We start from the raw sequence: 24834 nt of genomic DNA on the forward strand, positions 1-24834 counted from the left end.
ATGATATTGATAAACTTGTATTGAAAATGATGAGTACATTACCACTGAAACTGAAAAACAACAAAAAGTTAAGTCATTTTTTGTCACAATTTCCAATCTATACTTAGCCATTTTGATGAATTCTATATTCATTTTTCCACAAATAAGTGTGATATAATACATTTGTTTGAAACCTGGTTGAAATGTTCCATACCTAATTCAATGATATGCATCAATAACGTTGGATAGATGTGAGAAATTTGGTGGCGGTGTAGAAGTTTATATCCATGAAAGGCTGAGTACTGCATTCGTAACCTCCCATTTACTTGCCAAAGCCTGAATTTATCATCATCGGAGCTGCTGGTTCAAATTCGTCCAACATATTATAATGTATTAAAAACTAAGTCAGTGCTTAATTTCTAAAATCTTACATGCCAGAACTCATACCAACACATTTAATCCAGACGATTCTTAAGCCCCCCTCCAAAACTACCCATATTTTTAAACTTGTCATGAAAGTTACAATGAGGAATCATGTTTTATCAATTATTTAAAAAAAAAAGATGAAATTTTTTTACACAACCTCATTTTGCCTGAGAGGTTCCAGCCCAAGTGACATGCTGCACTAAGTGCTCTTTATTACATTACTTTGAGTGTACCTTTCTTAAATATTATCCAACCTGCAATAACTTTATCATTCAAAGTTTTTTTAACAGCATTCTTAGCCAAAAGAACTATGAAATCTCTTACCTAAAAAAATTTTATATTTAGTAATAAGTAGAGATGGGTCGAATAGCAGATTTCTCCAAATCGAATTCCAATATTAAATCATTGCTTGAATATTCGAATACTAGAATTACTTAAAGCATATTAAACATAATTTTTTCTTCTATTTCACTTGATGAATGTATAAATAAAAAGGTATAAATCAATAAAATTTTAAAAATCAACTTTTTTATTTTGATTAAATTCCACACATTGATTGTTGATGCTTTACATGAACTATTTTTGGTTGCAGGTTACTTTTCCTAAGGTATCTATTTTCGTTGGATGACTTTGTACAGACAGACTTGTCATCTCCAAAGCCAACTGATTTTTTGTCATCTCAACTTTATTTGAATCTTGGAAATCACTGATTTGGAATCGTACGTCAAAAATTGTGGCAAAAGTGAATACATAATTGTTCTTTTTCCAGAAATTCTGAAAACAGCAAAACTGGCATCAGGGGAAGCCCGCATCTTTGCAGTCTTTGAATTCGTGATGATCTTTCCGTTGAGTGGAATGCTTCGGGAGCAGTAGCTCAATGCGTAAAGGAAGGTACTCCAAAAAGTCAATATTTTTCTACCATTTTAATTTTTTTTGAGGGGTTTCGTGAGGGAAATGGGGGATTTTCGGATTTTTTCCCTCGATCATTTTCAGTTCCTCACGTCATACAATATCTTAACACCACTCTAATCTGCGAATTAGATGTAGTTTGTCAACACGCCTAAAACAGCACTGCATGCACTCAACGAATAGAGTCCTCTATGTTGTTTCCTAGTCAACTACCAACGAAACGATGAGCGTGAGACAGTGTATGGAGCGAAATTCAAAGTATTCGAGATCATACTTTTAGCATAATTATTCAAGATCTCAAATTTCGAATACTTTCTAGTATTCAAGTATTTTCGGATACTATTCATGTATCTCTAGTAATAAGCAACATTTATTCTCTTTCAAACTAAGTCATCACATTTCCACCGGTCATTCCCTTTTGGATTTGAGCATTTTCGATGATTGTTAAAGGGTTGTCAACACCCTGTTCCATTTTTGCCAGCTCATGACCTAATTAGCATTAAGTAAAAGTTCTTCCCTCAACGCTATAAGCCAAGGTCATATGTCTCACAGTAACAACAAGGTCACAGAATCAGGAACTTCGTCATAGCGCTATATCAGAACAATCTCGTAGTTCAAGACTGGAGTCAGGTTTTCACTTCCAGTCACATTAACCTTAAAGTGGAGTTATTTAATTATAACTAATTATATTGTATAAATATGCCGGTACCAAAATTTGTCTCCTACAGCAAATGGCCATTTTCTCTTGGATCACATAGGAAGTTTAAGACCTTATCAAGGAGAGGAACAAACTCAGATGTGCCTACATACGTACAAGCGATCCCTTGGCTCATGGCTAATTTCAGGCACTTAGGAATAAAGTGAAGACATTTATTCTTGAAACCAAGTTTAAATTATACTCCAGCGTGTTTTACAAACCAATCCACTACACAATGACTTGGTATCAATTACACTAACGTGGGTTATTACAGCAAAAAGATGAAGAGGTTATTCGAGTTTTCATTGCACTAATTCGATGAATACTTTATAAGGGTCATCTCTGATGACCAGGACATTTCTATGCACCTTGCTATCAACAAAGAACCCTATAGGGATATAATGTATAAGGTACTTTAATGTTTTAGGCTCTTTATTTGAGTAAAGAAAAGAGATTTAACGATGATGTCCTTTGTTGCTTTCCTCATTCAAAAAAATATATTTAACTTATTATGCTAAGTTTGTCAAAAGAAATGTTATGAGTAAGAATGTTAAAATTCCATGATATAGAGCCCAACAAATCTTTTCTTTTTCATTTCTTTAATGTACGCTGTTAGTAATTAACAATATTTTTTTTGTTTTCGTCCAAGCTCACCACCGTTATTGTTAATTATCATGCTGTGCTCTTAGGGTAATGAACCCAGAGCAAATAAATATTATTTTTATGCTGATCAGTAAATTTGGCAACATAATCAGTCAATTTCATTATGAGAGACTGATTACTGTTCATGACTCTGATTCACACATAACATGGTGTGAAGCAAATGCTGCTGATGAAAAAAGTGATCTGTGATCACAATAAAATCTGAAATAAGATTGTATACTCAAACATCTAGATGTATTATGAAGATATAGATCTGTGATGATACAAATACACCTGAAATTGCTGAATGAAAGTTATGTACGTAAAAAAAAACGATAAGCACAGGGGCATAACAATTCTCCAACCCAACATATGGACACAGTTTTATTTCTATGGCTAACTTTCCTGCAGGGTGTTTCAGGGTCTCCCTTTCCGAGCGGATCGGGAGACTTGACGCGGATTCTACGTCACTTACTATCGGCCAGGCAATCCGTGCGTTTCAGACTGGCTTCCTATCGACTCAAGGCCGGCTTTCCGATCGGATAGAAGTCGAGTGGGCTAGAGGTGCCGGAAACTCATTCCGGTTGTGAGTGGAGATATGTTATAATGCTGTTTTTTATTAAGTATTTGGCTATAATAAAATCATACCACTTTATTTCATGAGTGCTGATATATGTGGATATTCTGATATAGTAATATAGGTGTAAGTGACTTTAATTCTCGTGTAAATTAGACGATAAATGAGCAGTCTGTATCACTGTTGGTGCAAGTTCGTTTGCATTGTTATTTGGACCAGTAATTTGGCAAAAAGAACGTGAAACAAGTTGGAATGCATGGCGTAATGACTTACAAATATGCAGGTAGCAAAATGTATTGAATACGTGTCCGTGGGTTTGGAAGTATAACAATTTGTCTAGTTTGAAATGATTGTGTGTGACTTGGCATCGCAGTTACATCGAAATTAGACGTGGTTATGTACCTAATCCAGTTTATTCCATGGTGTACATTCTAAATATTAATTTTAATATGAAATATTAGTTCAAGCATAACGGGAATAGCCACGGTAACAACTATACGGAAGCTCCCTCATACCATCTTGTTCTTTATATTTTACAAATTTCGGCACAATGCCAAGATGCGACGGTGGTGCAGTGGGTAAAGGTAGGATGCAGCGAGGCAAAGATTATGAGTTCAATTCCCTTTTGCAGCGAATATTTTTTTCTTTGTTGAATTATCGCACACTGATTTATAATTTAGAAGATGTCTTTAAAGGTGCATCGATAGCAACTGTTTGTCATTTTCGTACTAAATAAAATGGTGTTATAAAAATAACCGAGAGCGTGCAAAACAGATAACAAACTAACCATATTATTTTGCGTTATTTTAACATACGTAACTCAAGCCATTACTAATAATGGACACTATTCAACCTATTTTTATCGCTGTATTTCCTTCCAGCGTACATCCACTTTCACGGAAAATTTGTAAGACGTTTACGGCATATCATGAGGGCCATAACATCATTTATGATGGTAAATATTCATATTTAATTGAGATACTGAATGAAAACATGACAATTTGGTTACAGTTGAGTAAGTAAACCATATGTTGTTGGAAATAATGATGGATTTCGCGACTACCTGTAGTTTAGTTCTTAAGAACAATCAACTATGCTCTCACAAGAATGAAAGAACATACTCGTTCAAAATTTTTCTTCATTCCCGTAATTTGCTCAAAAAGACAGGGTATTACGTTAAAAAAACTACAGACGAACAATTTTAAAATAATTTTACCCGGCAACAACGTCAATTATGTGACAATGTATCAATTAGCACTTATTTATGCCAGTATATACCTTTCGCCTCCCTTGTCAAGTATCAAATCTTGCGGGAGTTTATTTTCGCTGCTCACTTGTCACTTGAAAATTGTGACGTTTTCTCGTTTCCCGTTTACGATGACTGTTGACGTCATACCAAAAGCGGAACGCTTTGCGATAGTATGCGTGAAACGCACGGAAGACGAGCGTAGGATAGGTTCCCGATCGACTCGGAATGAATCCGTTTCCGACGCCGCCAATCCTATGAGACTCTGAAACACCCCCCTGAACCACAAAATAAAAAAATTGTACATTCCACAAAGAAATATTTTCCCCCATGGTTGCAACTGATGGCATCATAATGTTCATGATCAATCCATCCTGAATGATTGAATCAAAAGACTCATGATTCGTTGAGTAAATACAAGTTGATTATCAATCAGCTAGACTTCCATTGCCACAATTCAATCATTACAACTACTGGATCATCCAGAAAGTGATATTTATCCTCTGGATTAGATGATTGACTGTTAGATTCTTATTTAATGAGGAACTTGCATGGGTCGTAGATTGCTCTAAAAACTATTTTGAATAAGTCAAATGGATACATTAGCTCGCAAAAATACCTTCAGTTTCTCCATTCAACATCAAAAGAAATTAAAAAATTGCATTTAAAATCGAGAAAAATTTCTCTGAGCCGACCACTGCGCGAAGACACCCGAGCGTTGCCGAGGCCAGGCGTGACGTCATAGGTGCCTAAACAACCGTAGGGAGTAGGGAAATACGCTGAGCGCATGGTGTAAAATTTGTTTTGAGGGAGTATTTAGCCGCTCATCGTCACTTTATTTTGTTCTGTTATTCTTGGGCAAGTTCTCCTATTGCTATTGTGCCTAGATTATTACTTGGGATATTAATAATGCGGTATCGGGATGATGAAGTACAAGCGTTTCACTTCGTGTGTTTTGGTTCAGAAAAATGGATGATAACGTTGCCACTCGTTCGAATAGTACACGTGAAATTCATCTACGTCTACAAAATACCCCGCAAGCCGCCTAAAAGGCGTGTGGCATGGGGTGTTAGGACACCAGCCTTTTTTTAGGACACCAAAAATTGATGCCACGACCCTCATGGAATTTGTTAAGACAAATTATTGCTATACGTCGGCGGCAAATCGAGTTGTAAAAGAAACTTGTAATACTGGAGGATAACGATCGTAAGCTGTGCTGTTGACATTAGAGTAAGCTGTGCTGTTGAATTTGGCAACGCCGGATTAACGGAGAAGGTAGTCCTATCCGTCCTACGGTACGAATTCACAGCAAAACAGTCTGCACACAATCCACATGTGAGATCGCGAATCGGTTCCGCTGCCAACACACACACAAGCTACAACCTATTTCAATAATATAGGTAAATCCATAAACAATATACTAGCATATACCATAAAAATATAGTGGGAAATAGGCAAATACTATTATCAAAAACTGGATGTCACTATCACATTCTTATATTCATCACGTAGGTATCTACAACTTCCAATAACAGAACTCGTTATGATGAATACAACTATTTATTCACTGATTTAAACCCTTAAATTAGCCCACACAAGTGACACAGCTGACATTTCTCACTACTATTCGTTGAAATAATGGAATAACAAACTTCGCACACAGTTTTTATTTCAATAGCGTGATCGTGAAATGTCATATCTACGGTGAACAACGGAGATTAGCACGCCACTGACAATTTTTACACTACTGTTAGACATTTATCGATAGCGTAATAGCACTTTTTACAATTCAATCACGATGGAACACTGATAACTCTTGGCCGATATTTTTCAACCTTGTCAAACTTTGTGCACTACAACCACTGGCACTGTGATTATTAGCAGTAGCTTAACGGGAGATGTCACGTTGAAAATAACACTATTTTGGCACAAAAATGTTCTTAAATGTCTCCAATCAGCGAGCAAAAGTTGCATTGACTGGAATTCACCCCATAATACAAGCACAGACAGTCCTAAACGACGAATTCTCCGGTACCTACGAATAAACGGATGAATTTATTGTGTATAAAAGCTAAGCGGACATTAGTAAACATCAAAATCGTTCTAATTACATACTAAAATGAATGATATGCCGTCGATAACATAAACTTACAGTTAACGTATCCCCCTTCCAATGGCCGTGGCTCAGACTCCTACAACGATGTTATTTAGGTTCAAATTTTTGGTTTAACTGCTCCAGTTTTATATTTTATGCCCTTACTCAGATATTAATATTATAAATAATGCAAAATACGAGGGCTTCCAAGCCTCTATCGTCGGATATTTATCTTTAAATATAATATAATCAACACGTCTAACAAACGAAGCTCTCACAACTGCTGGCAACTATTACAAACAATCACAACAATAGCTTCGCGTGATGTTTAGGCACCTTTGACGTCATCGAGGCTTCGTCGGCAGTGGCTTGGGGGGTGAGGGAGTTTTTCCCGCGCTTTAAAATTCGTTATATTTATCATTAAATATCTCGCGAAGGAAAACTCAGATTTACATGCGGTTTTCTTTGTTGTATTCAGAAAATAATTTTCTGTCCGCCTATGAAATAAAAAAAATTCATGCAAGTTCCCCATTGCATGAGCTTCCATTATACAGTCTTACCAATCAACCTCTCTTGTTTCAATAGAAGTATAAGTAACTGCCATCAAAATATTTCTTTAATAGGACCCAGGAATCCATTCCAGATTCTTCCTTTATCTGGACTGATACTTTCTAATTTATTAAAAGGGATAGTTACCCAGTTAATTAGGGTATTCAGCCACCAAATATTCCATTCTAGCTATTATTGGAGTCCTTCGATTATTCAGTGTCTAACAGTCTCTATCAATCACAGTGAGTCATTCTCGCTGATTGATTAGTCTCTGATTCTTCCCATGTAATGATTCACCGAGAATCAAAAGGCCTGAAGTGATTGAAACAATGGATTGAATCACCCATGTGATTGATGAAGTAATAAAGATTGAATCCGTGCAAAGAACAAATTTTGCGAATCTTTTGATGCTACACTCGTGTCTAGGGGCGGATCCAGGATTCCTTTCTGGGGGGAGCATAAGCAAGGCCATATCCAAGATTTTGTTCTGGGGGGGGGGGGCACAAGGATACCTCGTTATACAAATCGAACACAATGATAATGGGACCGTATTAAAAGTCTTGCATAGTTTTCAAGGGTCTGGGGGAGGGGGAAGGGCCCTCGTGCCCCTCCTCTAAATATGCATATGCTCGTGTCATTGTACTGGAGGCGGAATGTACACATGGAGTTCACTACAGTACAAAGCATGCTTTTTTGCCACGAAATTTCCCATTTATGAGCGTTGTACAGACAATAGAAACACAAAAGGACAACCAGCATGCTCATTTTTTTTGTCCACATATTTTGAGCTGTTCCTTCCTTAATCCCACATTGTTGCATAAGGGCTCTTTATTGCTCCAGTGGAAGGTATTGAGGTAAGGAGTAGTAGGGTCCTCTCAAGCACTTTTTACCAGGGGAGTTATGACAGAATATATATATGTCTTTCGCCACACACTGGCTGTTCTATATTTACCCCTAGAATGTATATGCATATGGTCTTCTATGGATTCCCAACTAATACTGAAGGTTGTGCTACAAAAGTGCCGATTAATCTTAAGGAAGATTTCACAAGAAGAACCTATTAATTTTCGTGAACAAGGATCTAAAGAATCTGTATACTACTCTATGAAGCTGGATAAACTTTGTAAAAATTCAAGTGTGCGCATATTTTGGAGCCTAAATTTATCAAAATAAAACAGTGAGAACAATTTCAAGCAAACAGGTTAACTCAATACATAATCATGTAATTAAAAAGTTTGTTCTACATTATACTCATCACACATAGCAATCACTATAAGTATTATACAACTTCAAGCAAACAGAAAAAAATTGCAGGTCACAAGTGTAACGAAGGAAATCAAAATACAGCAAAATATATCATATAAATAGAGACTATGTCTCCTAAAAAATGTACTAAACATTGATAAACTTATTACCAGGCTTAAAGTGAGTTTCACTTTTAGAAGTGATGGATGCATATTTTCATGAATTTCATGCTGTGGTGTACTTGTAGAATAGGATACACCACACAAAGTAGGCGATAAATAAATTTCCTTATTAATTTTCATATTGACAAAATGAAAAATAAGGTACACAAAATATTAGAAAAGAAAACCACTTGTAATAATAGTTGATCAGGCAAAGAAAGAATAATTGAAGATACTATACAACACATCACATGACTTTACTTTCATTTCAAATAGGACAGTTAGTAGATTACTCTAGCATACAGGCATACTTCTAAATTATGCCAATAAATGCTTCATACAACCCAAATACTATGAGCAGACTTTTTTGTATTATTGTTAATTTGCATCAAAATTTTAATCACTAGTTGGCACATTTGCAAAACAAAATATTTACTAAACAATACCTGGAATGGAAAACTTGCTTGTGTTTCAAGAATGAGAAGCAACAACTTTATCCCTGGTAGATTTCTTCCAGAGTTACATATTTTACAATGATAATGTGGAAGTCATCCTGACATGTTAAAAATGATTAAAAATGGATTAAAAATTAACACTGTATAAAAAATTACATATAATAAAAAATTTGATAAAATTATTACCGTATTTGACGGCATATAAGACGCACCCTTATTTAGAAGGCCACACACAAGGAAAAAAGGTTCAATAGTCCACGCGACAGCGCCGTACCACAATAACTTAAAATGTGGTTTCTTTTAGTTCTCATGTTTCGTCAAAGCCAAATAAGCAATCATTGAATGCAATTACCAAACATATTTTTATTAAGGAAAATTAACAAACGGCAAGCTATTTTGAACATGATATGTAAATTTCATTAATGAATAAATGAGTGAACGGCAAGCAATCAAACATAATAAAAAATAAAGCAGAAAAAATAAAAAACACAGATTCAAGGAAAACGTAGCCTATCATGAAATTACACTTTAACCACTTTCAAGACCAAAAAAATCCTTTTCACTGTCATCATCTTCGAAAACGAGAATATCGTCATCACTACTGTTTCCGTCATCGCTAGTATCACCTTCTTCGAATAATGCGTCCTCTTCTGTTCCGTCAAGAGCATTACTGATTCCGCACTTCTTAAAGGACTTAACAATTATTTCAGCCTTTAAGTCCTCCCAAGATCTTTTTACCCACTCGCACACTTGTGAAATAGAGGGCCGCTTCATTCTACCTGAGGGTGTGATGTACCTCTCCTATCCACTTGTTCCATCGTTCTCGCACTTTTTCCTTAAATGGCTTATTCACCGATACATCTAAAGGCTGCAATTGGCTAGTCAGTCCACCAGGAATGACAGCTACCTGGGTTTTTAATTCTCTCGCTTTATTCTTTATGGTTTCAGTTCTATGGGCGCTAAACTGATCCAAAACCAAAAGAGAGGGTTTTCTTAGAGGGGAGTCTAACAGGTCGCCTCGCCCATATGTTCTGTAACCACAGTTTCATTCCAGCTTCGTCCATCCAGCCTTTCGGATGAACATGAACAATTACACCCGTTGGAAGTTTTTCTTTCGGATGAGTTTTTCTTTTGAATATGAAAAACGGCGGTAGTTTTGTGCCATTAGCACAACATGTTAGAACTACCGTACATCAGGTTTTTTCATGACCTGTGGTTTTTATGGTTATTGATTTAGACCCGTGAATACTCACAGTCTTGTGGGATGGTACATCAAATATGAGTGGAATTTCAACCATATTTCCTATTTGACCGAGCTCAAAAGAAGTTTTCTTGCGTGCATTTATAACAAACCTATGAAATGCTAGTATTTTTTCTTCATAATCTGCTGGCATTTTCTGTGCAATAGTTGTTTTTGTGCGCATTGATAAGCCTTGCCTTTTCATGAACCTGTAGCACCAGCCCTCAGACCCTGAAAAGTTCTGATTCCCATGTTTTTCTGCAAATCCTTTGGCCTCATTGATTATCATTTTGGTTGAAACACTTATCCCAGAATTCCTCTCATCTATCACCCACATTTTTACGGCATTTTCAAGTTCAGGCCAAGATGGAGCTGGGCATCGAAGGTTATGTTTTTGTTTTTTAGCAGTCTTCAGTTGATCTTCCTGCAGTCGCCAAGTACGTATCATTTTTTCGGTAGGTGGTGGACCAAAATGCCTTGCTGCTGCTCTGTTTCCATGCACTTTGGCGTAGTTTAACACTCCTAGTTTATACTGAATTGTACAGCTTAATCTCTTGTTTCCTGTAGACATTTTCCAGGGTATTTTTTTTAAACAAACAGTTTTAAGCACCGATACCGACCCGTTTATACAGAGTAGCACCGATACCGACACATGTGTCGGGCGTCATACGTTGAACGAGTAGTACAATGTTGTACTATGTGCTACTCCCCGCTTCTCCACACCAAGGGCGGAGCGAGCCCTACTAGTTTCGTTTACTTTTTGACGGGAACGGTGCAGTGTCGGAAGAAAACCACCCCAGTTCTCTCTTTTGAGCAATATTTTTGCTGGCAAAAATTTAGCTAAACCTGATAAAATAATTATGGTAGATGTAGAAAAAGTTGTGTGTGTCTAGACCTTTATCCGGGCTAAAAATAGCATTCATTATTGAAAGTTAACCTGTGTCCTTCACGTATAAGACGCAGGTAACTTTTTTGAGACCAAATTTAGGAAAAAAAGTGCGTCTTATATGCCGTCAAATATGGTAATTCAATGCATGAAATTGAATATTTCACAAAGGTAAAGGCCATCACAACTTATACCCTGACACTTGGCAAAAATTCAACAGCATTGAACTTGGCATGGGAGACAAAGTATTTAAAGCACAACATATTCAAATAGAAAACAATAAAGCCAACGAATTTTTATGGCATTTCCACTGCAATCAAAACTATTTCCCAACATTGACGGTGGAAAAACTAAATTTATTTGAAAAAAAAAAAATGGAAACCATGTTTTTTTTTTTTAAATTGTCCTCTGCGTAACTATAAATCAAAAGCTTTACTTAATAGATAAATAAACAACACACCTTGACAATGATGGAAATCCAGTGTCAGTGGGATTGAAATTTGAGATTCCTTCAGGTACTTGTCCATGGCACTCACCACTGTTTTGTCAATAAATCCCTCATCACAAAGGATTTGCATCATCTAAAACATATTAAATGAAAAAGACACCTTCAATACATGGGCCAAACTCTTCCAACACTGTATTAAAACTGATATGATTGATGACCAAATAGAAATTTTCCTAAAATGTACCAATAAATAAGACATGCCAACAACCAATATTCAACGTACATAATACTGAAAGATACAGATTACAGTACAAACACACCCCCTAAAAATGACCAACCAATTAGATTAGTATATCAGATTCTATTTACATAATATTTTTATTAGATGAAATTATCTTGAGACAGTAATAGAGACCAGCAGCAAATGCACGGGGCTTTAACTCATCCATTCATTAGATACTGAAATTGTGAAGATGCTTATTAAATGCAGATTTCAGACATCAGTGGGTCTAACTTATTTGTAAGCCAGAGGATTCAAACGACCCATTCAGTAATGTGAACTCGGATGTAGATTGACTTAATTTATGAGCTGAACCTAATATGTAATGTTATCCTAAATGCTACTAAAATAAAGGTATTTATTATAATTGACTCATACAGATTATGCCGTATTTTTACTAAGCCTTTAAAAGCACACTGAGCCCCAGTGGACTGGGCCACTTTTTTCTTTGCAGAAATTTTTGCAAACCAAAAATATAAGCAATGCACACAGATGTAATTTCCTAGTCATTTAATTGACATTGAGAATCAACAAATCTTTTACATAAATGGGCTAATTTTTCTGTTCCTTCATCTTAAGAAATGAAGTTAAAAAAAAGCTGTTTTATTTGGTATGAGATGACTCTACTGTTATTTAAGTGTTTTCATAACACTAGCATAACAATACATAACACAGCCAAGTTTGATTTTTTTATTGTGCAAAAATTTTACAAGTGAAAATATTTATAATGAGTTTTTTGGAGACTTGAGATGGATCGGTGAAAACTAGAAAGGTTGGCACATAAAGCAACCTGCATCCTTGGCCTTCACGACACCAAGAGCCGAGGAGGAGGGATGCTGATGCAACTGAAGCTGTTGTCAAACTCCACGGGCAAAAGGCCAAGTGGATTTCTCATTAGTGGATGGAGTACACTGAGGTGACTCACCTCCACGCATGCGTTGAACCGCTAAAGTGTTTTCTTTCTGGCTCCGTGGCGAGGTTTTTTCCTCTATTTTTTTTCAGATTCATAGATCCATATTTTGACTCCCCATTTATGTCTCAATAATAAATCTCTCAAGTAAATGGCAACCGTCACACCCATTTTCAAGGGGGTGATAAAAGTAAAGTAGATGATTATAGACCCTTAAGTCTAATGTTAGTAGAGTGAAAATTAATTGAAAAGGCTATTGCTAGGAACTTGCAAAAACTCTGGGATAAAAATACCTGACTATTCTTATATCGGCATGGTTTCAGGAAGGGCTTTTCTTGCAAGACCCAGTTACTGGGGCTTTTTGCAAGACATTGTTGAAGTCCTGGTTCAAGGCAGTGAAATTGATGCAGTGATCATTGATTTCAAAAAAGCTCTTGATAAGGTGAACAGGTTCAATTGATAGAGAAAATCAGTATGCTACAGATAGATAATACAATTAAACTATGGATTAGGGAATTTTTTAAAGGTAGATCCCAGAAGGTAAGAGTAGATCAAGGATATTCCATGGAGATAGCGGTAACATCAGGTAACATGCCCTGTAAGGAAGCATATTAGATCCGCTTTGTTTTTAATATAAATTAATACATACATGTGGTACTTAACTCCATAATACACCTTTTTGCCGATGATTGCACAAAATGACTTTGATACAATATCTTCATGGATAATCACAAAAAATGGATGTTAATATGAGGAAATGCAAAAAAAATACATTCACAAGAAGGAGAAACAAGGATAAATCAGTCTTATATCTTGTTTGGGAGAAATATTTTTTGTTTGGGGGCCAGCCTGGGTGGCAGTGGGGTAAAGTCCTCACTTACCAAACAAGAGGTTAACTAGTTAACATGTTAGTGACCCTGATTTAAAAGGCTGTAAAGCTGTTTTCGGTGGTATAGGAAAAAACTTAAACGATTGTAAATACTTGGCGGCTAATTTCACATCCAAACTTGATTGGGGAATGCATATTGATCAGGTGGAGGGAAAATCATTTAAAACTCTGCATTGGGTCCTGAGAAATATAAAAGAGAGAAAAAAAAAGAAACCACACAAATGGCCTTCATGACTATCATCTAACCTGTATTAGAATATGCTACTTCAGTGTGGATTCCCTTTTGTAAAAATGATACTTTAAAGCTTGAAAAAGTTCAAAGAAAGGCAGCCAAGTGTACTCTAGGGAAACATAGAAGGGGGGACAGTGTAACAGATATGTTTGGGTGTTTAGGATGGAAACCTCTAAAAGTGAACCATAACTAGGTTATGTGGGGTGTACAAAGCCTTTAAAAAAGAGCGGGCCTGGAAGGAAATAGGTCTAAAGCTGGACTCACCCTGCTACATAGGAAGGAATGATTATAAATTCAAAATAGGTTCAAGAAGTAGATACGTAATAGAAATTTTGTAAAAATCCTGTCAATATAGAGGATTGAAGGAGCGGAACGACCTACCTGAAGATATCAATAAGATCTTCCCTGTAAATACATACCATACAATTTTTAAGAATAAGTGTTCATCGCTTCTTGGTTGATGACATTGTGCTTCATTGTGGAGAGGTTGAAATTGGGTTATTTGAGTTAATCTTCATTTATTAGCTGTATGATATTAGAATCAATGTATTTTTTCTACTAAAGGTGTATTTTCTGTTTATTCACTTTGTTATCACATATGCAGACTTGCAATTCATTTTTCAAAATGTAATGCTGTCAGCAGATAATAGCCTACTTGCAGTTATTTGTAATAAATAAATTGTGGTTCATCCACCCACTGTTAAGAAATCATTTATCCTTTCATTCTCGTAAATTTCCATATTTTTTTGTAATTAAGAACTAGAAATTTGAAATCTATGATTATCGATTGAATTAAAATTATATTTCTTACACTAGGTTATTCAAAATAATGGTTTTAACTACAAATGTATCACGTTATTTAGTGAGAATTGTAGCTAATATGAGTAAGAATTTTTCTCAACTGAGGTTGGACAGTAAGTAGCCTAAAAGACACAATGATACAACCTCTGTCACTTCCTTTGCTTATTTCATCTCAGTGAATGAATCTGCTTGGAAATAAATGTGTTAACGAAGATAGTCATTATTTTAATAAATTACGTCATTAAAAAAAATCAGAATTAATTAATTATGTATTGAGTTAACTGTGCTTATTATGCAGATGTTAAGAATGATTCATTCACAAAATAAAAAAAAATAGTTCGGATTTGGATCCTACCAAAACTTAAGCACAACTAATGCGCGTGAAATAAACCTACTCAAATATAGAGCCAAATCTACTCAACATGTAAACGTTTGAGCCCAAATATGAATCTAAGAAGAGGAACAACCTCACCAAGGAGGCCGCATGAAAACATTCCAATGGCCAAAACATGAGCGTGAACGTGAGTTTCCTCAGGGCATTCCAAGTGCTTGGGCTATTGGGCCAGGAGTTTTACTCCCGTCTTGCTAGCCTGATTGCCCCCGCATCCGTCCTCGTCGCCTCTTAGTGGCGTACAGTTAAGAAATGCAGGTTACCAACCTGGCAAGTTTTTACCAACCTGACCACATCAGTCAAGTGGGACTAATGGGTTTCTACATATTATTAGAAACAATAGTACATTAATAAATGTATGTGGAATCATTAAGATTTTTACTTTTCATTATATATGTCACTATACTTCTTCACTCCAACCAACCCAATCTCTCGATAAATTAGTATTAATCACTATGAAATATTATTCTTACTCTCAATATCTATAACTTTTATGCAATTCACTAATTATCTATCAGGATAGTCAATCTTCTAAAAGATCACTAAGTAAAAAAATTATTTTTGATAATCTAAAATAATTATTTTGGATGTTATATCATAGTCTTCCGTGGCAGACAGAATTTGTGGATTTCTCCATTTTTTGGGTTATCACCACGTTTTGTGGTCAGAGGTGACGACATTTTTGCCAGGATTCCACCAGGTGTCTTCAGGTGAAAGTGGTGCTTTTGCTGTTTTTGCCGCGTATATATAGCTCTCCCTCCTCGCGGCTGCGGTATTGTTGGCCAGTTACCCTTGCTGCTGCACTGTGATTGGTAGGATTTCTAAACACTCTCTTCCAAGCATTGGTTATATTGTATCCGTCTTCTCTATTGAAATTTTTTGATGATCTCTATTGCCTCCCTTATCACCAACCTCCCAATTTACAAATCACTGGATATCGCCCAAACGCCCAAAAATTTCAATAGAGAAGACGGATACAATATAACCAACGCCTGGAAGAGAGTGTTTAGAAATCCAACCAATCACAGCGCAGCAGCAAGGGTAACCAGCCAACAACACCGCGGCCGCGAGGAGGGAGAGCTATGTATACGCGCCAAAAACACCACTTCAACCTGAAGATGCCTGGTGGAATCCTGGTGAAACTGTCGTCACCTCTGACCACGAAACATGGCGATAACCTGAAAAATGGAGAAATCCACAAATTATTTTGGATTATACTATGTTCTTATTCCATCAAGCCTCTAGTGAGTAAGCACTTCATTTAATTTCCCAGACAAGAACAAGGTAATCACTGAAACACTCGATAGTGGCCCTCCTTGATTGAACTACTTACAGAAGTAACCAATTCAATGGGAGATGGGGGTCCTACACAGGCACGCCGACTTACAAAAAATATTGGGGGGGCCCAAACCGGGGATCTTTTCCCGGAAATTTTATAAGTAGTGAATTGTAAGTCTTTTATGCATTTTATAAGAGTCATATGATCAAAGTTAGAACCCTGATAACTCTAATCTCGATATCTGGACACTCTGGGGAAAATCGACAAGCCTGACACTTTTTTCCTCACACCCATAACGAATTATTGGGGGGGCTCGGGCCCCCTCAAGCCCCATGGAGTCGGCGCCACTGGTCCTACAAAAATGCCAATGGGAGTTACCTAACATGAGGCTGATTGGTAGTTGCTCGGTAGGCATTTTGTGCAGAGCTGCTTTTCCATCAGTGAAATGCATGAATCTTTAAATGGTGGGAGCTGAAACAGTAATGATGTTTGGCCGATACAGCACCCAGTCAAATGATTCAAAAGCCCCATCGTAATTCTCACTTGAATGCTTCATTGAGGAAGACTAAGTTTGTTCAGTAAAAGCCGACTACAATGGTTTTCCTTGACTCCTGCTGTATGCAGCCTATTTTATTACAAACAATATTCCACATTTATACCAACACAAATTATGGGTATTACCTTTGTAAGGGTCAGCATACTATGGGCATTTATCCCATTTTCCGCAAGATTCTTCATACCACCTTGGCCACGATCAACAATTATGACAGCTCCAGCTACTTTTAAACCCTCGCTTTCCAAATCCTGCAAACAACTGTGGTTACAATTCACAAAATCAATATGATCAATCAAAAATGAGGAGTATAAATATTTGTAACCTTCACAGTTTCCATGATGCTGGAACCACTTGTCACTATATCTTCAATGATTACACATGTATCCCCAACTTTAAATTGTCCCTCTACAAGTTTTTTGGTGCCATACTTCTTCGCTTCTTTCCTCCTGATTAACATTGGAATATTGTGTCGAACAGAGATAATGGTAGCCATCGATAAGGCATTGTATGGGACACCACAGATGTGATCTCCTTTCACATGAGGTTCAGCACACTCCCAGGCAAGCAATGATAAATTTTCCTGAGTAACAAGAATGTTTTTAATTATTGACTGGTAAAAATATGACAAAGAGAAAATGTTGCTGCGGGAATATATAAGACTAACATATACATGCGGCCAAAAAAAATTAAGAATTGAACATTTAAAGTAAAGTACTTCACTCAAATGAACGCATATTCACACCAGGATTATTTTAAATGCATAAAAATGACTTCTCAGTTTCCCTAAATACTTAAGTCTCATCACAAAAAAAAACATCAACGATACGTTGGAATTACACAGCAAACATAAACAAATGTACTTCAATAGACCATTTGTTGTTATATTATTCTAATGGACCATGAAATTTCCTTGAGATTCGTTTCCAAGTCAAATATAATTTACCAATTATAACTGATAGAATTTCATCATAATTACTTATAGGATGGCAAAATATTACTCGGCAAGTGGACGTCCACTTCTCTAATATGTTTCCATCCAGAAAATGTCATAAAACAGCAGAAGAAAATCTTGGATCATATATACAATACTTACCAATACTTTTGGGTGAGAAACCAGAACTCGAAGATCAACGTAAACTGGAGAATTGATTCCAACTTTCATTTTAAAATCACCGAACTTCAAAGCACCAACTTTATACAAATCTACAACTAAGCTGTTTATCTTCTGCTCAATGGAATTCATGGTTCCTTACAGAGGTAAATACGGACAAAATCTCGCAAAAAATCAAAATTTATCAGACCGACAAGTTATAATTCGACACGTGCGTAGGGAACCAATTTATAAAGCCAAAAGTAAACTAATTTACATTAAGCGTTCATCTCACGAGCTGTTACCACGCCTCTAAATAACTAAGACTGATTCCACTTTACTAACAATCCTAACAATAGTCTTTTCATAAAAAGGTTCGAATACTCAAATTCAATAATATTTGCTTAACTCAGGGTTTCAACGGTTTAAAATTGATGGAAATGTTTTATTTTCCTTGATTATCAACAGAGGTCATTGCGTGGACAAATCGCATTTAAAATAACGTTTTTCAATTTTTAGTGTACATCCGCCCAAGGTCGGTAAAAGGCAGGTCGTGTCACGCTCCCATAGTGCATTTCGGTTTGATCATCTTGGTTCCCACCTGTCTGTTGTTTACATGGTGTTTGCATAGGGCATATGAATTAATTTCAAAAAATTGTGTGCTGCAGTGCTCCGATTTGCTCCAATTCCACGAAAAACGGAGTATGAATATTTCGTTTTCCTTCTGATCGTAAAAGAAAGGCTCCTTGGTCGATAGATTGCAGAAGAAACAAATGGAAATCTACAATAACATCGCACATTGTGAGGTAAGGAAGTGACAATATTATAAGTATTTTTTGCCTGTATTTGTACTTTGTAAATATTTATATATTCAACGTAAGTCTTAATAATTCTAGCAATAGTCTATGTCAATGAGGGAACGTCACATAGTAGAAATATAGGCTTCTCAAAAGTTGTTGACAACGCTGTTGTCACCAGCATATTTTGATACGGATTCATCACGCTTTGCCTTGAAATTATGTTAAGTAATGCAAAAGTGCCAAACTTTTCAATGTTATTTATTACTTCGGGTCATGTTTCATACGGAATAATACGGAAATGGTGCATTTTCATTGTAAATTAGTAGAATAATCGGATCGTATGTAGGCTCGCTTGCGCCAGTATACATTTCTTCAATTCAGTTTTATACGTGCAATGGATAATGCCTTCTCTGTTCAGAAATTCCTCAATTTTTACGAATATTATTATTTAGGTTTGTTTCACTGCGGAGAAGTTAAGAGTGTCGTCAACAGGATGGTCGCAAACTACATAAACAAACTGCCGTTCCAACAGCGATTTCTGGAAAAAGGTATGTATTCTGAAGATAAGTTATACAAAGTTTGAATAAGTTTACATAGTTTTAATATTACAAATTGGCGACAGTCGAATCTAGTCTTTTCTAATAATTTCAGTTTTTTATGCACTTTTGGAAGTCGTAATAAGATGTCCTGTTAAACTCGTGCATTCGTTATACGTTATGCATAGAAATTCTTGCATCCAAACAACTCGGATATCAACCCGTGTGCTGGAGGAGAGTTGGTGGAAGAACCAGACGTTCCCCACTGTCAACAGGACGAGATGTTGGTGATTAATTAGGAAATCCGGATGCTGAAAGCAAAAGTAAGTGTATTATGATATTATGGAAAAGTATTTACAAATTATGATTGTGAAGTTCAATGCAACCATGTACGAGAAAGTTATATGCTTTACTCGAGTTTTAATTCTGCTAGTGTGAAGTAAATTTATGAGTTATGTAGTAGAATATTGAATTATCACTTGTTACGTTATTTGTTTGGCTTTCAGTTAACTTTTTTGTATCAGTGCTGTTGAAGTGATATTTTCATGATACTGGATATTATGCACACCGAATTGCAGTAACCTATAACTTCATACATGGACTCCTTCGCGTATAAATTTATATAAAGCCTATGTACCGTTTATAAAGTTGTCTGGTAGTTTTTGAGAATGTCGCAAAGTATATCTTCATTTAAAGGAAGGGTCTATTGACAGGAATTTAATTAAAGTGTGGGCTATAGGGATATCAATATATGGCAGTTCAATTATTTGACAGTTATTTGAGTGCAGTCATTGTGTGTTGAATTCATGGGAATAAGGACATGTGGTATTATGTGAGGTTAAGTTATTGAGAGTGTAACAGTAGTGTGGGAAAAATAGACCTTAAATCTATGCTATCATTCATTTACTGTGTAAATGGTGCAACAACATCAGCCCATTTTATTGTGGATTAGTGCAAAAGTTGAACATTATATGGCCAAATTCATGCAAAAAGTAATAAATATTCAACATTGTAATAGATACTAATCATTATATGTGTTAATAAATTACCCACTGTAGGATGTGAATCAATACGGTGAAGCCTAATGAAAATGACCACATACAATTTATAATCTGATATTATTGTGATGAGCATTGCTTTTCGCAGGCATTACCTGTCCTTCCTATGCAAACTATTTCCAAGGTTGTTCCTATTATTTCTGCCATTTTTTCAGGTTGAACTATGATGAGCTAGTCAGGTGAAGCAGCAACAAAATAAAAATGTACTCATGAAAGCATTTGAACTGTGGAATGACTGCTGGATAAATTAAGGAAGCAAGTGACCGTCTTATGAGGAATACTGCCTAAGTCTTGGAAGCTGTTTCATAAGTACACAGGTGTAAGTAGATGTTTTTTTCCATTGTCCTCCCTTGCAATCGCAAAATATTGTTATAAATTTATAACATATTACCAAGGTTGTTTTTATCATTATTGTCATCCTTCTAGGTTGAATGGTCTATGGTCAGTTGAAGCGTGTACATATTACTCATGAGAGCTGGTAAAATCATTGGAATTGTAGAATTTTGCTGGATAATTTAAGGACAATGTGACAGTTTCCTGGGGGAACATTATTGAAAGAAGTCATAGATGCTGTTCCACAACCATAAAGGTGTAAGTAGATGTATTTTTTCATCCAGTCCTTCCCTTGCTACATATTTCCATGGTTGTTCTTTTAATTCTAATAATTCTTCTAGGTTGATATATGATCCATGGTCAGGTGAAGTGTGAACATGTTACTTATGAGAGCTGGTAAAATCATTTGAATTGTAGAATGTAGATAGAGAAATTAAGGAAGCAAGTGAGAGTCTTATGGGGAACATTGTCGGAAAAGTTTATGAAGCTGTCTCATAACCACACATGTGTAAGTAGGTGCATTTTTTCATCTTGTGTTCCGTTGCAACATATTCCCAATGGTGTTCATATCATTATTATCATTCTTCTAGGTTGAATTATGATCTATGGTCAGTTGAGGCATTAACACGGTATTCATGAGTGATGGTGAAATCAGTTGAATTATGGAATGATGGCTGGAGAATTTAAGGAAGAAGTTGGTTGCCTCATGAGGATTATTTATTAAAAAAATGGTAAGTCATGCAAGAGAATTAGAACTTGTTTCAATAATGTTAATGTGCACATTTTTCCCACCCTTTTATAGGCTACAAAATATTTTTGTAGGATTAGTTTGGGAACTGGGTAGTATTTAGTAATGGCATGAGCTAGCTTGTGTTATTTGAGAATATGATACCTTATATATTGCTATGAACAGCCTTTCATATAGCTGGCAAATGCTGAATGACATGTTAACTTTATTCTCATGTTTGGTTAATATGTGAGATTTTACAACCTGTGAAAGTTATGTAGCATGTATTGTTTCAAATAGTGTTTGTAATTCTATTTCAGGTGTACAAGGATTTTATTTGGATCTTACATCAGGGAGAATATCAGTTTATTTTAAGAAGTTGATGACTTTAAGTATGGAATTGCTGGCATTTGGTATACTTTTTATAATGGTTTTTATATGTTGTGTTTTCTAGCAGCCTGGTGCAATGGTTATTGATGAACTACTTGAAGAACAGTTATTCTTATTCCAGGATGATAATATGCATATTATAACTATCCCTCTTAATGATCAGTGCACACTCATATGACTTATGTGAATATAGATACAGTTTTGTGATTAACTTAACCGTGGAGATTGTAGTGAATTATAATATAAGAATGTGATTATGATGAGCCTGGATGATTTATTTCTCTCTCCATCAATGCAACATTATTAGTATAGTTTGACTGCATATTGAGATGCACCATATCTTTCCTTTCGGGGTTATCTCCTGCATTTAGCTCGGTATTAATCATTTCGTTTCATTTAATACCCATTATGTCTGTACCCCACCCTGTATCTATAGTGCATTTCAACCCATAATATATCCATTAAAATTAACACATGAGCGAGGTATTCTACTGGATTTGTAAAACTACTTCCTACAATTTAACAGGCTTTATGCTTCAGTTATTTACATCCATGATTGTCTTGTCATTGTTAATTGTCTGAGTCTAATTGCTCAATTTGGAATGCATTTGCTCCGTGCAGCATTTGCTGACTTAAAATCAGTGATTGAGTTTGGAATCCATCCTATTCTAATTAATGTTCTGATGTATATTCATTTATTGCAGTTATTTGTAAAATCTTTAATGTACCTAAAGGCTCACCTGAGTGCACACTGACATCACTGTGTCAGATTATTTGCCGTGATTCTTGGAATATTTGCATGCGGATTATTCTAGTATTACATTCATTATTGGGATTGGCAATATTTACATTTTCTAACTAAATAACATAGGCCTCAACTTTAGACAATTAATAAGCATTCAATGAGAGTTTATTATTATCATATGGACATGTTATCACTTTCCTAGGTTCCTTTGTCATCTATGGTTTGGTGAATTGTGAACATGTTAGCCATGAGAGTTGTTAAATGATTTGAAGAATGGAATAACATCTGTGTTAACTATGGGAGCAAGTGAGTCTCATTCGGAACATTGTGGAAACAGTCTATGAAGATGAATGATTGGCAAGCATGAGTAAGTAGGAGCATTTTTCATTTGTCTTGCCTTTTCGAAATGTATCCAAGGATGTCCTTATAATTATTTTCTTTCTTCTAGGTTGATCTGTCTTCAATGGTGGAGCAAATGAGATACCCATCAGGGACATTGCTTTAGGAAAATCTTAGTATTTTTGACCTGTGGGGATGGTGAAGTCTGATTATCTTTGGTAACGTTGGTGAAGTAAGTTTGATAAGCTGTCTCTAATCTGTCTCTTAAGTTAGATAAAATCAGGGCAAAGCTGTTATAATGCAAGTATATAATGCAATGCAAATTATAATGCAATGCTGGTATATGCTATTGGAGTATATGAGGCCTTATGCATTGCTGTGAACTTGTCATTTTGCAGGCATATGGTAATGGTGAATGGCATTTCAACTTTATTTTACATATTTGGATAATGTGTGAGACTACTGCAATCTGCAATCCTTGGAAATTATGTAATATGTACTGTTTCCGATGGTCTTTTTAATTGTATTTCAGGTTTGCAAGGATTTTATTAGGATCTTACATCAGGAGGAATATCAGTATATTTAGAAGTTGATGATTTTAAGTATGGAATTGATGTTTAGTACAATCCATTTATTTTAAGATATTATTCTATGAACTACAAACACAATTACATAGTTCTGATTTTTTCGGGATCATGGTTTAAGTGTTGTTGGGTATTCTATACACTGACCTATAATGATAACTTGGATGAACATAACTTTTTCCTTTTGAATGTTGATTTCCCATGAACATACTTGTGCATCTCAAATTGAATGGTTTGTTCAATTAATTACATTGTTAACTCTTCGGTTTACTTTGTCTCATGGTATTTATATGTTATGTTTTCTAGCAGCCTGGTGCAGTGGATAATCATGAACTATTTGAAAAACTGTTCTTCTTAATCCGGGACAGGATACTATGCATTAAGTGGCAGGCTGGATTTGTAATCCTGAGGGTGATACCTGTTGTGTGGACCTTACTGCTACATTTGCCAGCATTAGCAAAATCATCATTCCTTAAAGTCTAGACATTATGGCAGTGCACCTTTAAATGGATGTTTTAAAAGCCTTAAATTATGTGCATCTGTTTTGAAATTAGTTTGATCAAATTGTACTACTATTTCAACAAAATTATATTTTATTTATTCTGGAAAAATATTCTATTGCCCATGACTTTCTGTTTTAATGATCAAACATTACTTTATATGACTGTAATTGTAAATAGTTATGTGATTTACTGAACTGTGGAGATTGTAGTGAATTTTATTATAATATAAGGATGTGATTACGATGTGCCAGCTTTTTTTATTTCTATCCAGCAATTCATCTCAATAAGTAGGTATTTTAATTGTTAATGGTCTGGGTGTAATTTGGAATGCATTTGCTCTGTGCTGAATTAAATGCAGTTGCAGTCAGATTATTTGTCACGATTCTTAGAAAATTGGTAAGCAGATGGTTCTAGTATTACATACATGATTTGGAGTAGCAATGTTAATAAATTCACAACCCTCTTAGATCAGTCATCCTATCGCTTGGTTTGGGCATTTTTCGAGAGTCGAACCAAGGTCCTCAGACTAAAATACCGCCATATAATATAATTTTAATAATTTAATTTTTATTTAATAAAATAATAAAAGTATTATCAGGTATGCTATAATTTCCTATAACCTTGGGAGATTTCATGAATCTAACTTCATAAATGAAGGAATGAAACATGGTTCCTTGTACCTATTCACCCGGATCGCTGAAGACAATTTTTGTTGTGTGGGTTGGGGATTTTTTCAGAGTTGAACCGAGATCTTCAGGGTCGAAAACCGCCCTTATTATCTAGTATAATGTAATTAACTATGATCGTGGAAAATTCCATGCACCGGACTTCCTAAT

The 24834-nt window shown here is 35.6% G+C and overlaps 1 protein-coding gene and 1 long non-coding RNA gene across 9 annotated transcripts in view; one reads left to right on the forward strand and one right to left on the reverse strand.

Moving 5' to 3' along the window:
* LOC124171788 (uridine 5'-monophosphate synthase) overlaps positions 1–18480 on the reverse strand; it is a 53890-nt gene extending 35410 nt beyond the window's left edge. The window contains exons 1-4 of the mRNA XM_046551110.1: positions 17987–18480; positions 17216–17473; positions 17019–17141; positions 11568–11688 (exon numbers count right to left, since the gene is read on the reverse strand). Of these exons, the coding sequence (XP_046407066.1) occupies positions 11568–11688; positions 17019–17141; positions 17216–17473; positions 17987–18136 (652 nt within the window). The 5' untranslated portion in view covers positions 18137–18480. The remainder of the gene's footprint in view (positions 1–11567; positions 11689–17018; positions 17142–17215; positions 17474–17986) is intronic.
* Positions 18481–21178: 2698 nt separating this feature from the next.
* Positions 21179–23904, forward strand: LOC124153668. Of its 8 annotated transcripts, none has more exons than XR_006863733.1 (3): positions 21179–21218; positions 22775–22939; positions 23021–23317. It is a non-coding gene; the product is annotated as an uncharacterized LOC124153668 (long non-coding RNA). The 8 variants fall into 8 exon arrangements; XR_006863726.1 differs by lacking the exon at positions 21179–21218 and adding an exon at positions 21402–21441; XR_006863724.1 differs by lacking the exon at positions 21179–21218 and adding an exon at positions 21790–21829.
* The last annotated feature ends 930 nt before the right edge of the window (positions 23905–24834 follow it).

The sequence above is a fragment of the Ischnura elegans genome, chromosome 1, assembly GCF_921293095.1.
Source record: "Ischnura elegans chromosome 1, ioIscEleg1.1, whole genome shotgun sequence".
In the NCBI taxonomy this organism is placed as follows: Eukaryota; Metazoa; Arthropoda; class Insecta; order Odonata; family Coenagrionidae; genus Ischnura; species Ischnura elegans.